General features: G+C 40.8%; 1 protein-coding gene across 1 annotated transcript in view; it reads right to left on the bottom strand.

Annotated features, from left to right (window-relative positions):
* The window catches only part of CNTNAP4 (contactin associated protein family member 4), a 466,116-nt gene that overhangs the window by 135,336 nt on the left and 316,636 nt on the right, over positions 1 to 14,144 (bottom strand). Inside the window, exon 9 of the mRNA XM_061626204.1 lies at positions 9,465 to 9,614. Coding sequence (XP_061482188.1) covers positions 9,465 to 9,614 — 150 coding nt within the window. The remainder of the gene's footprint in view (positions 1 to 9,464; positions 9,615 to 14,144) is intronic.

Raw genomic sequence — 14,144 nt, 5'->3', positions numbered from 1 at the left:
GGGTTCTAATCAATGGTCTTACTTAAAGGTTATCCCACTGAGGAGGTGCAGTTTTTGTTGTAAGGTTTTTCCTTTGGTTGTTGAATCCCCTATTTTGGCCCATGGCTGGCCTTTATGTCTTGCAATCTTAAATCTGTTGTGGGTCTGGAGATGGTAGTTAAAGAAAATATTGATAAAGAGATCCAAGCTGGCAGGATCCTTGGTCTATTTCCACCCCCTCTCTCCAGGTTTCTCCCCTGGGCATAGTGCCCAAGAAGGCAGCTGGTGAATTCTGCCTCATGACCACCTTTCTTATTAACAATTTCATCCCAGATAGTTTATGCACAGTCCACTATACCTCTTTCAATTCCATGGTGTGCATGATGTGACCCTGCAGAGGAGGTGCCCTTTTTGGTAAGTGGGACATTAAATCTGTGTTCCGTCTCCCACCTGTCCACTCTGCTGATTTTGAACTATTGGGCTTTGGGTTTGGGGTTCAATTTTATGTTGACCAAGCCCTGCCAATGAGCTGATCAGTTTCCTGGTCAGTGTTTGAATGCTTCAGTTCCTTCAGTTAGGAGGCAATCCATATTGGAGACAGTAGTACATTATCTGGATGATTTTTTGCTTGCTGGACAGGATGGGTCAGGTGAGTGCCAATATTTAATGTCCAAATTTTATAGCTTGTTGGAGCAGCTCTATGTCCCATTGGCTACAGAGAAGACTGAGGGTCCCACCCCACTGCTAACCTTCATGGGCATAGAGATTAGGGTTCAGTGTTGCCAGCTTTCCAGCTCTAAGCTTGAGCTGCTGCAGGATAAGATTCTAGCTGTTGTTAGTGCCAAGAAGGTTTCCCTATCCACCTTCCAGGAGCTGGCTGGGCATGAGAATTTCATGTGCGGGGTCACTGCACCAGGTCATGCCTTTTTAAGGCGTACCTATGATGCTATCGCTGGGCTTTCCCAATTTACCATAGGTTTTAGGTCATGGCTACTCTATGTGCAGATCTGGCAGAGTGATCCTCTTTCCTCTAGGACTTCAATGGAGTTTCCTTTTGGAAGGAGGACCAGCTCCTTGAGGCCAAGTTGCAGGTCCATTCGGATATGTCATGGTCATTTGGTTTTGGGGTAGTCTTTGGCACTTTCTGGCTTAATGGTAACCACAGGCCTGGATTAGGGAGGGGTTAATCAGGGACTTAAACTTTCTCGAATTCTTTCCTTTTGTGGTAGCTGTTCATTTATGGGCAGATAGGTTGCAGAATTCCACCATCCATTTTTGGTGTGATAACATGGCCACTGTCCAGGGGTTGAAGCCCCAGCCACCATCTTGGATAAGGGTGGCTTGGTCACATAAGCCCACACTGCCCATGTCCCTTCCTCTTTGAGCCACAACACCCTTGTCGCCTTCTCCTTGCTATAGTGTGACAATTTGGTCACTTCGGGGCTGAGTGAGAATTTTTGCCTTGTTCACTTTCTTTGGCAAGCAGGTTTTTTGCCCAATCCAGACTGTGGTAGCAAGATGGAATCAGGTTAGGTGACATTGTGGATTGATTGATTGCATTTGTATACCGCCCCATAGCCGAAGCTCTCTGGGTGGTTTGCAACAATTAAAAACATTAAAAACAAATATACAAATTTAAAAATACATTTTTAAAAAGCAATTTAAAAACATGCTAATTTTTATCAGGTTGTTTTGGCTATTTCAGCTAGTCTAGCAATTTCAAAGGTTAATCTGTTATTCTGGAATTCGTTTTTAGGCTGTTTGGTCACTTTAGCAGGAAGGTGCAAGAAGGGTAGCAGGTAAGGACAGCTGGGTGGCCTGCTTAGGCACCTTTTGGGGATGACTAGCAGCTCAGGAGACCTGCAGTTCAGGGCTGTATGGCCCAGGGGCAGGATATGGGCTGCCTTTGGGGCCAACTTACCTCATCTTCCTGGTATTACAGGGTCCTGGGGGATGGTGACATGGGAGGGACCCCTTTTCACCTTCAGGGTGTGGCAGGGGTAGGGTGTACACAGAATGGTGTGCCCTGGCCCTGGCAGGGGTTGGTCACCCACTAGCTGTAGATCGACAATTTTGCTCATAGGCATTCTCGCACCTATATTTTTACTCTGCAGGTTTAGTTAAAGGGTCTAGTTAAGTTTAATATAGTGGCCCTTAGTTCAACCTAGCTTTGTGTGTCCATGTATTATTTCAACCCTTGGCCACACAACATTGTCTGAGACAATTCAACAGATTAAATTTCATTGATGTAAGTTAACACACTCTGTGGATGGAGGAGTGAGGGGGAAGGTCACTGCCTTGCCTTGCCTTGACATAGCCCTCACACACTGTCCACTAATGAGGATAGGGGGATTGGCTGGCCTATCCCCCTCCCCCCAAATGCCCCACTTAGAAATGTGGCTGCCCCACCTAACAAGGAAGGCTGGCTACAGGTCTGGCCCTAGTCACCATGAATTAATCACAGTATGTAGGATTGCAAGTTCCAAACTCGTGTAGATGCAGTATGAATAAAAGAGATTTGCAACATGAAATGGCTGCAGACTTCTAGCAGGCATTTGGAGACAACCCACATTCACCCTAAAACCCATTCAGTCACTATAGAATCCATTATATTAGAAACCTAGGTGTCTGATACAATATAAATAAAGGCCTCCCTGACCCATGGCAGTCCTGAAAAGAAGGCCAATGGGATCAAAAGAAGTAACACTGTTTCTAGGCCCCCTAACCCTGTTGAGTAAAGATGCATGTGTGGCACCCACGTTGCTTCTTGGAGAGTGCATGGAATGACTGGGAGCTTCTAGTCATCAAGAGAGCAAAAGGGGATTCTGAAATCTGAAGAATCATAGCATTTCCGAGTCTTGCAAGATTTGGGGGTCAGATTCAGGGAGACCTATATATGGCTCTCCAGGTTATCCCAGCCTATCACCAGTCATTCTATTGGAGGCCAGGAAGGATTTTTTTCATACCATCCTAAGTAGCCTTGGGATGCAACTTTTAAGTGTTTACCTAAGGCCCCATCATCTGCACTATATATTTAAAGCAGTATCATGCCACTTTCAATAGTCGTGGCTTTCCTCAAAGAATCCTGGGAACTGTAGTTTGTAAGGGTGCTGAGAGCTGTTAGGAAACCCCTATTCCCCTCACATAGCTATAATTCTCAGAGTGGTTTAACAGTCAATCCCTTTTCCCAGGGAATTCTGAGAATTGTAGCTCTGTGAGAGGAATCAGGGTTTCCTAACAAATCTCAGCACCCTTTACAAACTACAGTTCCCAGGATTCTTTGGGGAAAGCCATGACTGTTGAAAATGGCATGATACCACTTTAAATGGCATAATGGCAAATTCATAAGTGCAGGACATTTTCATGTTAATTATAGCCATGCCCCCTTCCTAGGGTTGCCATATTCCAATTCCACAAATTTGGCCAGGCAATTTTGCATGTTATGCAAATTAAGCATACTGATGGTTACATTGTCCATATGTTTTGTTGTTGTGCCTAGTAATTACAACCAAATCTGGGGGAGGATGTCAGGAATCTTTTTTTTTAATTTACATTTTCAGCCTTCAATGCCTAGACTCTAGTTTCCAACACTATGGACTATTTATGTATTTATGTATTTATTTATTAAGAGGATTTATATCCTGGCCTTCCACTGTTAAAAACAGAGCTCAGGGCAGCTTACAAACATAACAAAAACAATAAAAATATACAATCAATATAAAAACATAATAAAAACACAAAACAGAAACAAACATAAAACATAAAAGCCAGGGCAACAGTATAAAAAGCCAGCATTAAACAAAAAGCCAGCAGAACACCAATTAAAAGCAATATTGTGACAGAGAGGTTGTCTGTACCAACAATTTGGAAATGTACGATAAACACACCACTGTAATGCAGATAGAAATCAAGATTTCAATATTATCAGTTTAGTCAATAATCTTATCTAATTAGTTTCAAAGCAAGCAGTGCTGTCATAGCCACATTTCCACACCAGACTATACTCCTTCCTTGCCCCAAGTTCGAAGTACCTGAAGATATCCAAGCTTATGCTTATGCTGAGCAGTATATTGAAGATCAGCAAGTAAATAGGAATGGTATCTTTGGAGTATTTAATATGCTACTAGAAAGAACAGAGTCTTAGTTTGCAGCAAGGTTTGCTTGAACTTCAGAGTGTGTTTGTTTCTATTTCCTGTTATCAATAAAATTCTTCTTTTGAATGATCAGCCTTACTTCGGATTCCTGCTTTTGGTTTTAAGGAGGGAGGATATTTGCACATGGAGTGGATACAGGGGTGGGAGTGGAAGGGGACCCTCGGTACTACAGTCCCTATAGTCACACTACTGGAACCAAAGACGTAAGTATTGGGACTGGGCTTGTAGACATAAGAACCAAAAAGTAGTTTCTATTGGTACCTTTATGTTTGGAAGATCCCCACCCCGAATATTAGAATATTGCAACACCGCAACCTCCTGTGTGTCTGATACCATGATAACAACTTTTTGCAATGACATTCACACTGGCAAGAAGCATAGTAAGGCAGCTCTGTTTCACTGGCCTCACAGAGGATGGAACAATAATGACATTGTTGCTTGCCATACCCTGGCCTGTTGCACTATGTGAATCATCTGGTACCCAATTACAAATCTTCTGATCTAGAACTAGGATATTTCTTTGATATTGTCAGCATCTGGCAGGGAAGTAGTCATCTGGGATCTCAGGGGGTCTTAGACCCCTTTACTTTTTTGGGACCAGAGTCCCAGCAGGGTCCCTATGTCTCCAGCTCCAGTGAACCCATCAGATGAAAAGGGAGTGTGATAGCCACTGAGAAGGGTATTCTAATATGTTTCCTTGTCCTTTCCTGCTGATTGGAGCCAATCAGAGTGAAACGAGGTAAGACAGCCACTGAGAAGACTCTTTTCAATAGCCAACACTGATTGGCTCCTAGGGACATATGTTGTTGTGGGAGAAGATATTAACAAAGATCTCAACCCAGCAGCAAAAAAAAGGGAAGGGAGTGTGGCGGTGACTATCACGAAGGGACTCCACACTTATGAATTTGCCACTACACTACTGGCATCTGGCACTGAAAACTAAATCATTGTAATGCAGGAAGGATATTGGCATTCAATAAGAAAACATTGCTTACTACATATTTCTGTTCAATTTCACCTCCATTTTAAAATGGTCCATTTAGGGGTGAAACAGCGTCTGATAATGTTCAGAATTTAACTTTTAATTTTTTCTAGGACTAGAATAAATGAATGGAAAAGATCCTATTCTGCCCAAAATTCCTTCACATGCACCTGCCTTTAAAACAACAACAACCCTATCCTAGGATTCTTTTTATAAAGAATAAATCATTCTCTGCTGTTATTAACATAACAGATAGTCAGATTTTTGACCAGTGTGCAAAGTACACATATATCAAAGTGAAAGAGCCATTCCATATGAATGATAGAATTTAAAGTATTTGCTATCTCATTTCTCATTCATCTTTACTTGCCACTATACTTTTCTAACATGCAAGACCTAATGCAATAGCACCTTCTTGTCTCCCACCTTGAACTATGTGACTATGCTATCTGGCCTCAAAAAAGATAAATAATTCAGATATATTACTTTCTAAAAAACCTTTTTAATATTCCATTTCCTAGATTAAAAGTAACCAGCTAGCTAGCAGAAATCTTCTATTTTACAAGGCAGAAGATCTGGGGAAACTGAACAATTAAGATAATAAAACAAAGCAAACCCTATATCCCATTATGCTTGGGACCCCTATTAGCCACTATTTTAGAAAGTTACAAGGGCATGATTGTGTTACAAATGGGACAGGGAAACCAGTGATTTCAGTGATTCTTCCCTAACTTTTCCACCACAGTTTGAATCTAGACTAGAGCTTGGAATACACTGTCCAAATTGCTGGCTTGATCCCAAGGCCTTTTCTCAAGGAAGATGGATTATGGGTAAGTCATTCAGTTTTCAGTGTGCCTGGCATAAATCTGCTGACAAAGAGATTGATACTTATCTCCTCTTGTAGGATACCCAGTAGGGGTATGCATGAACCACAAGATCCAGTTTGAATTCACATTTGGTACTTTGTAAAGCAAACCACACTGATCCAAGATGCTTCATGGGGTGCCTGATTTAACACACCCATCTGAATCTACTTTCCCCCCTCCCCTATTCACTATTGGGGAAGTTTAAAAATGGCTTAACTTTTTTCCCTGCAAAGGAAATTTGCAGATATGGTAGCCCCTCTAGAGGGGATAAAGCCTGCCAAATTAAAGAAGAATAGATCCAGGGGCTTATGTGATGGAAACATTTTTTTTAAAGGAATATCTATCACTTTTTAAGAATTTTTATTTTTATCTTTCATCATTTGGATGAAATTTGCAGAGGACATGAATCCTGCTTAATTTCAGAAGGATAGGTGCATTAGTTTTCTTGCAAGGGGCACCATCTACTCAATTTCCATCCTTTTTATTGGGAAATCCAAAAATTGTTATAACTTTTTTCTCCTTTTGACAGAAGTGGATGAAATTTGCAGGCATATTAGCACCTCCAGAGTGCATAACAGGTGAGGCTGTTGATGTACTAAACCACTGCCTGGCCGCGATAATGGACTGGATGAGAGCTAATAAACTGAGACTCAATCCTGACAAGACTGAGATGCTGTTAGTGGGGGAGCTCTCTGACCAGATGGTTGATGTCCGACCTGCCCTAGATGGGGTTACACTCCCCCTAAAGGAGCAGGTCCGTAGTTTGGGGGTCTTATTAGATCCGCTCCTGTCACTGGAGGCTCAGGTAGCCTCGGTGGCACGGAATGCGTTCTACCAGCTTCGGCTGGTAGCCCAACTACGACCCTATCTGGACAGGGAGAACCTTGCCACAGTTATCCATGCTCTGGTAACCTCTAGATTGGACTACTGTAATGCACTCTACGTAGGGTTACCTCTGAAGACGGTTCGGAAACTTCAGCTAGTGCAGAATGCTGCGGCCAGAGTTCTTACCGGGACTAAAAAATACGATCATATAACTCCTGTCCTGGCCCAGCTGCACTGGCTACCAATATGTTTCCGGGCCAGATTCAAAGTGTTGGTTCTTACCTATAAAGCCCTTAACGGCATTGGACCACAATACCTGGTGGAACGCCTCTCCCGCTATGTACCAGCCCGTTCACTGCGCCTGACGTCGAAGGCCCTTCTCCGGGTTCCAACGCATATGGAGGCCCGGAGAGTAATAACTAGAGCTAGGGCCTTCTCGGTGGTGGCCCCCGAGTTATGGAACGCCCTCCCTGACGAGATACGCCTGGCACCTTCCTTGTCATCTTTTCGGCGCCAGGTAAAGACGTACCTCTTTGCCCAGGCATTTTAAAATTTAAAATTTTATTTTAATTTGTTTTTGTCTCATCTTGTTTATATCTTTTTATATTGTATTGTTTTTATGTTTATTTGTGTTTTAACCTGTTTTTATCTTTTGTACACCACCCTGAGAGCTTGTTGCTATAGGGCGGTTTAAAAATATAATTAAATAAAATAAATAAATAAAATAATAAAGCCTGCCATATTCTAGGCCATAAGACATAATTTGAGAATGTAAATGCTGACATTTAGATTATGGGGTGGATGACATAATGACAGAAATAATTAAAACAATGTATTTGCTAGGGACCTGCTTGCCTGTCAAGTAGTAGTGGATGGCGTGGTAGGGTGGCAGCATTCACCTGATCTCACTGCTGCTTACTGGGAAGAGGAGGGGCGAGGCATCAGGGATGTTGGTGTGATGCAAATGCACTGGTAGGAGTGCCCTTCTCCCTCCCCCTCTTGGTAAGCAGCAGTGATTCAGCTGTTGGGGGGGGTCAGATGAGTGTGCTGCCCCACTATGCCATTTGCTACTGCCACTGAGATCATGTCACATATTACTTCTGTTCTGGTGCCATCAACCTAGCCTTGTACTGTCAACTCACAGCACCTCTTTAGGATATCAAGCATCTCAGTTACTTATGACCTTTTAATTTAAGGCATGGCAAACCTTTGGCCCTCCAGATGTTGTTGGGCTACAACACCAATCAAACCCAGTGAGCATGGTCAATGGTCAGGGATATTGAAGTCCAGCAACTTCTGGAGGGCCAAATGTTCCCCACCCCGCTTTAACTGAAGAAACCAAGGTTTAAACTACAGACCTTGTATGTTCAAGGTGTGTTCTACACTAAACTATATCACTTTTCTCCCTGCCCCAAGAGAAATAAAGAGTGGAAGGTACATCATGCACAACAAAGCCTCCAACATAACTTATAGACACACCCCTAAAATATTTTATGCTTATTCTGTGATTTCAAGTGTTTAGAACTCATATTCAGTATTGTTGTTGTATGGTGACCCTATGAATCTTTTGGATATATCCATAGGGTTTTCATGGTAAGAGGTATTCAGAGGTGGTCTACCATTGCCTTTCTCTAAGCCTATGGTACCTGGTATTCCCAAGCAGTCTCCCATCCAAGTACTAACCAGGCCTGACCTTCCGAGGTCAGACGAGATTAGCTTCTGAGATCAGACAAGATTGGGCATGTTCAGGGTAGTATGGTCATAGTCATATTCAGTATACAATCAACAAATTACTACCCTGCTGAGACCACTAAAGGCATGTCACATATATATAGTATTAAATGGAGGGAGGGGGATAAAGCCTTAAAGCAGTTTTGACGGTGGTGGTAGTAGTAGTAGTAGTAGAAGTAGTAGTAGTAGTACAGATAGGAAACACAAGTGAGTTCTGTTTCTTTCCATTTCTTGTTTAAAATCCCCCAAACACACTCATTTCTCAGGTATGGAGACCACATATGCATCTCCCTACTGGGAGAAAGGGCAGGATATCAACCAATCAATCAAATAAATAAATAAATCTCCCATCAAATAAGATGGATGGACTCAGTTTGGGCTATTATAAAAGCAGATGGGTAAAAAAGATAAAACTCACTGGTTCTGCCACTTTTCATTCTGGTTTAGAATGTCTGAAATAACTCTTAGAGATGCCAATGACATTTTCTTTCATTGTAAATACACATTCTGCCTAGCACAGCATTGCCAGTGTTGTAATATCTTAGGTATGGGTATTTTTTTGTCTGATCATTCAGATGATTTTCCAATAATGTTCTAGTTCAATCAGGGCTATACAGAAGCAAAGACAATGGGATCAATCCTAATATGACCACTACAACTATTAGTTAGTAAAGCACTTAATTTGTATTATGTAAAATTCTTAAAGATCTTAAAGATGCAATCCCTATCTCACCAAGAGTCTGGGGATGTAATTGCTATCCACTAAAATCAACAAAAATCTGTGACATTCATGATGCTCATGTCAATTTTCTTTTCTTCTTATTTTTTGTAATATGTTTGTATTTGTATAACAAAACTCAATGAATACACTTTCAAAATTCATACTCCAATTAGCAAGCTGTGGGTAAAAACAAAAATGCATCTTACCTCCAAAGTAGTAAGTGTCTCCTGAAAAAATCTGTATAGGTATTGATGTGTGAGAGGAAAAGGTTGCATCACTATCTACTACTAAGCTTACACGGCTTCTTTTAATAGCCAAAGATACAGAATGCCACTGTCCATTATGTAATCCAGCACCTTTGGGGAAAAGAAAACATTTCAGCAGTGTGGATTAGTATAACATCTCATGGAGGATAATATTAATGCATTGTTTCCAACCTTCAGAAGCAGGTGTTTCTAATAAGGGTCTTAATTTACAATGAGCTTCTGCAGAAGCCCCAGTAAAATATATTCAAGTGTGCATGTGTGTATAAAATGCTTTGACAAGCAGATAACTGACCAAGACAGTAATGCCTAATATGATGGATGCAACTGTGAAATTATTCACCAGACACTGGAGTGAATTAATATCTGAATGCATCACATTCAGCATATTCACCTTATTCATATATACAAACCCACGGCTGCTGTGGAGACAGCAACTCACCTTTGGCCTTACTATAACTGTGGAGCCATCATTTCACTCATATTTGTCTAATTTCTTGCTTTAAAACCTCCATCTTTCCAAACATTTGATGGTCCACTTGTAAAAGAAGTTGCATAGGAAACATCATATAAAAACAACCCTTCTACAACATAAGTTTTTGGTTTATTGTAAGTTAATTATTCATGAATTAATATGTGCCACTTTATCTGTCTTTATGTGGACAAAGAAATCTTGATAAATCTCTAGTAATGAAGTCTCAGAGCTGTGCTCAAAGTAATATGCTCTGATTTAATTATCACATACTGTATGTGTGAAAGCCAGGTCATAAGTCTTTGCCTGTAGGGGGAACAAACCTGTCCAACCATCCATAATTTAATTACTCAATCTCCACTTGCAGACTTGATTTGCTCCAATGAATGTAGCTACAATAAACACTCTGAATGTACAAAGGGAAAAAAGCTCACTGTATGGTTTTGTTAGATAACTTTCTGCTGAAGAAAGCAGGAGTCTTATTGAAAGATTTAATATGCTGCAGTTGCATAGACAAACATAAACTTACATTTGCAGCCACATAGGATTTTTGCCTTAATCACATTATACAATAACATAAATTCTACTTTAATGAAGCACTTTGCTTTTTTTGTGTGAGGATTTTCAGGGTGTTGGAGAATATTTTACAGATTTTGATTTAGTAGAAGTTTAGTAGTTTGTCAGAAAATCATATCGGAGAGCCAGTTAGAAATGACAGTACATTCCAGAAACCTGTTAAAGAGACACTGAACTAAGATTGTGTCATTAACATGCATGTAATTGCGCTGTGATTTAAACTGCTCTGGAGGAAGTCAGATACATCACAGTAAACTGCACATCAGTGACACTCTTACCATGGAATTAACATTTTCAGATTGTGAGCTCATGGGAAGCCTGTTAGTCATAAATTGGCACACGCTCTGCATTATTTATTTGAATTGGTTAGCATGCATTGCAGTTGATCCTGCTACTACTAAAATCAATGTCAAAGCCTCCATTCTAGGCTGAATGCTTTATGTAAATCATCAACATAATACTGGATTGCTGTCAGCAACCAGTCAATTATTTCAAATTTTACACTGCTGATACTATTCATTATAGAGACTAGTAAATAATTGTTGAAGTGCAGATACTTACTAAAAACAAAAACAAAAAGGACACCTATCATGCTTTTTCTAGAGCACAGATGTTTTAAATGGGATGACAAACTTAGATCTAACAAAAGCTTAATACAATACATTAGCATTGGTGATTTCTGGCCTTTAAAATAAATGCCTCATTGACGTTTCTCACATTGAGCATCCCTTTTCAAATATAAGATTGACCTTGCTAGATAACAACACAAGACCAGAGCTTCCCAGGCACTTCTGGTTGAAGACAAAATGTTGTTGGAGACAGAATGCTGGAGTACGCAAGTCATTTTCAGCTATTCAGATCATGAGTTCAATGAATGGGCATAGGAGTAGGGCATCATATCCCCCTATCCTTAGTCATTGAAACCTGAATGTAGCCTCTGCACTTTGAAGCAAATTAATGCTGTGCCCCCTCTCCAAGAGAGGGGAGAAGGGTCCAAAATTAGGCTAAACTGACCAGTTCAGTCCTTCCACTATATACAGTCTAGGTTGACCAGTGTGAAGGAATTCAAAGTAAAATGACACGAAGAAGCCAACAGACCAGGAATAAAATGTAATAATAAACAGTTTATTGAAACTTATTCCCCTAATATAATGAATATAATGCAATTAAGAATGCAATGATTATTGAAAATATATTCCTACGATAAAGAATGGTTTATTGAGAATATACTGATTGCTAAACTTATAATTTCTAATACAGGAAAGGAAAAATCTACTAATTAAAGCAATATGCTATACTCACAGATACACAAGCGAAAGGATAGCCACATTTTCCAGATAACAGGACATTCTTTCAGCAGATAGTTGTTATGGATCCCCTTCGTATCTAGGTACCATGTATTATAGATGTAGAGTGCCTTCAGGTCCTGCCTTGACATTCATCACTCATGCCATCTGATCTTTGAGAATAATTGTTGGCCTAACTAAAAGTCTGGGGTCTCCTCATTTTTACCTCCCCTTGTTTAAATTCCCTGTTCCATTCTGGCTGACTGGTTCAGAGCGAGATGGGACCACCAGATCCCACTTCCTTGTGGTTGCGTACACCAGACAGTCTTGATTCTTTTGATATTTCAAACCCCCATTCCCACTTAAATCATGTCTGAAAATCCTCCAGTCAGCCACAATGGTAAAAAGAAAAGTCTCCTGTTTTTCCATATATTTGTGCAGACATTTGCAATTCTGGAACATTTTGAAACTAAATGCTCCCTTTTTTCTTAGGCCTAAACCTGCTGTACCAGCCACTAGGCCAAAGGACCTTAATGAAGCTATACCAATTGTGTGGATGAGTGGACTATTTTGGGTACTCGGCATTTTCACTTCTTTGTTTACACATAGAAACAATTTGCAAAGGTTGCAAAAGCTCCAGTCCTACTTTTTACCAAGAATCCTCTTGATTAGGTCAAATCAAACATTAGCCTGATCAAGAATAATGGGCTTCGGTGTTCTTACAACTTGCTGCTGCATGGGTGAAGGCCTCTCTCCACACAATCAGAAATCCTGTTACTTATTGTTACAAAACACATGGATAGACCCCCCCCATGTGTACAGTTCCATGTGTGGGGCTCTGTTCAAATATTTCAATCCCACATTGTATTACTTGGTCTCAAAGTGGGGTACATATTCATAAAGTGCAACCATGCATATTATAAAACATATTGAATTAAAAACAAATCCATCAGCAGTAAAATAAGTCAGGAGGCAAACCATAATACAACAGTACCACCAGCATATCACAAATGCCCACATAAAAAGCCAGGCTTAAAAGAAGCCATCATTGGCCTCTGTCATGCATTTGAATGCACAGAGGGGGGTGAGAGAAGCCCTATAGGGATTCATTAAATGTGTTATCTAAGTGCCTGAACACAGTGTATGTAGTCCAGCCTTCTGTCTTAAACAGTGGACAATCAGAAGAGTCTGGAAAGCTCACAGGCAACATATAATAAGTATTCTGAATAGTACAGTGAACACTGCAACAGCAATCAACTTCATAGTAGCTGGACAGTCAAAAAGCTTTGACAATAAGAATATATGCATGGTGAAATCAGGGTGATTACCCCTCCTCAAGCCCAACCATGATATTAACAAAGGGCCAAATTTAATCAGGGCTCCTGCAAAGACACATGTGCTGTGTTGTTTCTATACTCCCAACTTTTCCATACACTATATTGCCATGTTTTATATATATATATATATCTGTACGTTTCTCTTGCTCCATGGGCTCTGCAAGAATGAGGCTGTACAGTAAGCTGCCTGTGGAGCACTGGAGAGTTCTGAATGATTTCTTTATTTATTTCTTGTTAAAACATAACAGTGAAAGAGTTCTGCTTTTTAAATGAAGTTAAAAGCTTCATGTAACTTCAGCAGTCCACATACAGCATTCTGCACAGTCTCACCTTGTAATGTCTATTGGGTGTTGTCTCCTACCTCCAAACACAAACAACCACTGGAAAGCTAAGCTGGCCAGTACAAAGCTACTAATCTTTAAAAAAATTATACAAGAAAGAATATACACCTCTTTGCCACATTTTAATTATTTTAAGGTAAGAAAGAGCGAGAGACACCCACCTCCTGAAAATATGAAAGTAATATGGATTCTGAAGTTTTAGTTGGCCTTAATATGGATTATGGAGGGAAGTTAATTCCTTTTATTTCACCATAAAAACCCTGGACCCATTTCTCTGCAATTTGGCCAGCATAGGGCTCAGTCCAAACCCCTGGCAAGCAGTGTGGGGTTTGATGGAGTGGTGTAGCCACCACCACCACCACAGCCCTCTCTCATGCCAGCCAGGATGGAAGGTGAGGGACACATTGTTCCAGATCCAAAACTGACCCTTCACTGTGCCAATTCCACAGTTTGTGCAGCAAAGAGGCATGGATTGTGACCACTGCCATCACACAATGGCAGCAGGATCAGCAAAGGATCCAATAGATCCTGTAGTGGCCCAGCCCTGCTCCCTCCCCACCCCCAAAATGCTCCATTTTGGAGAATTCTGTTTGGGTTGTTGCTCGCCAGTG

This window comes from Rhineura floridana, chromosome 1 (genome assembly GCF_030035675.1).
Source record: "Rhineura floridana isolate rRhiFlo1 chromosome 1, rRhiFlo1.hap2, whole genome shotgun sequence".
Lineage (NCBI taxonomy): Eukaryota > Metazoa > Chordata > Lepidosauria > Squamata > Rhineuridae > Rhineura > Rhineura floridana.
Note: the sequence above shows the minus strand (reverse complement) of the source record. Positions and strands in the feature narration are given on the sequence as shown.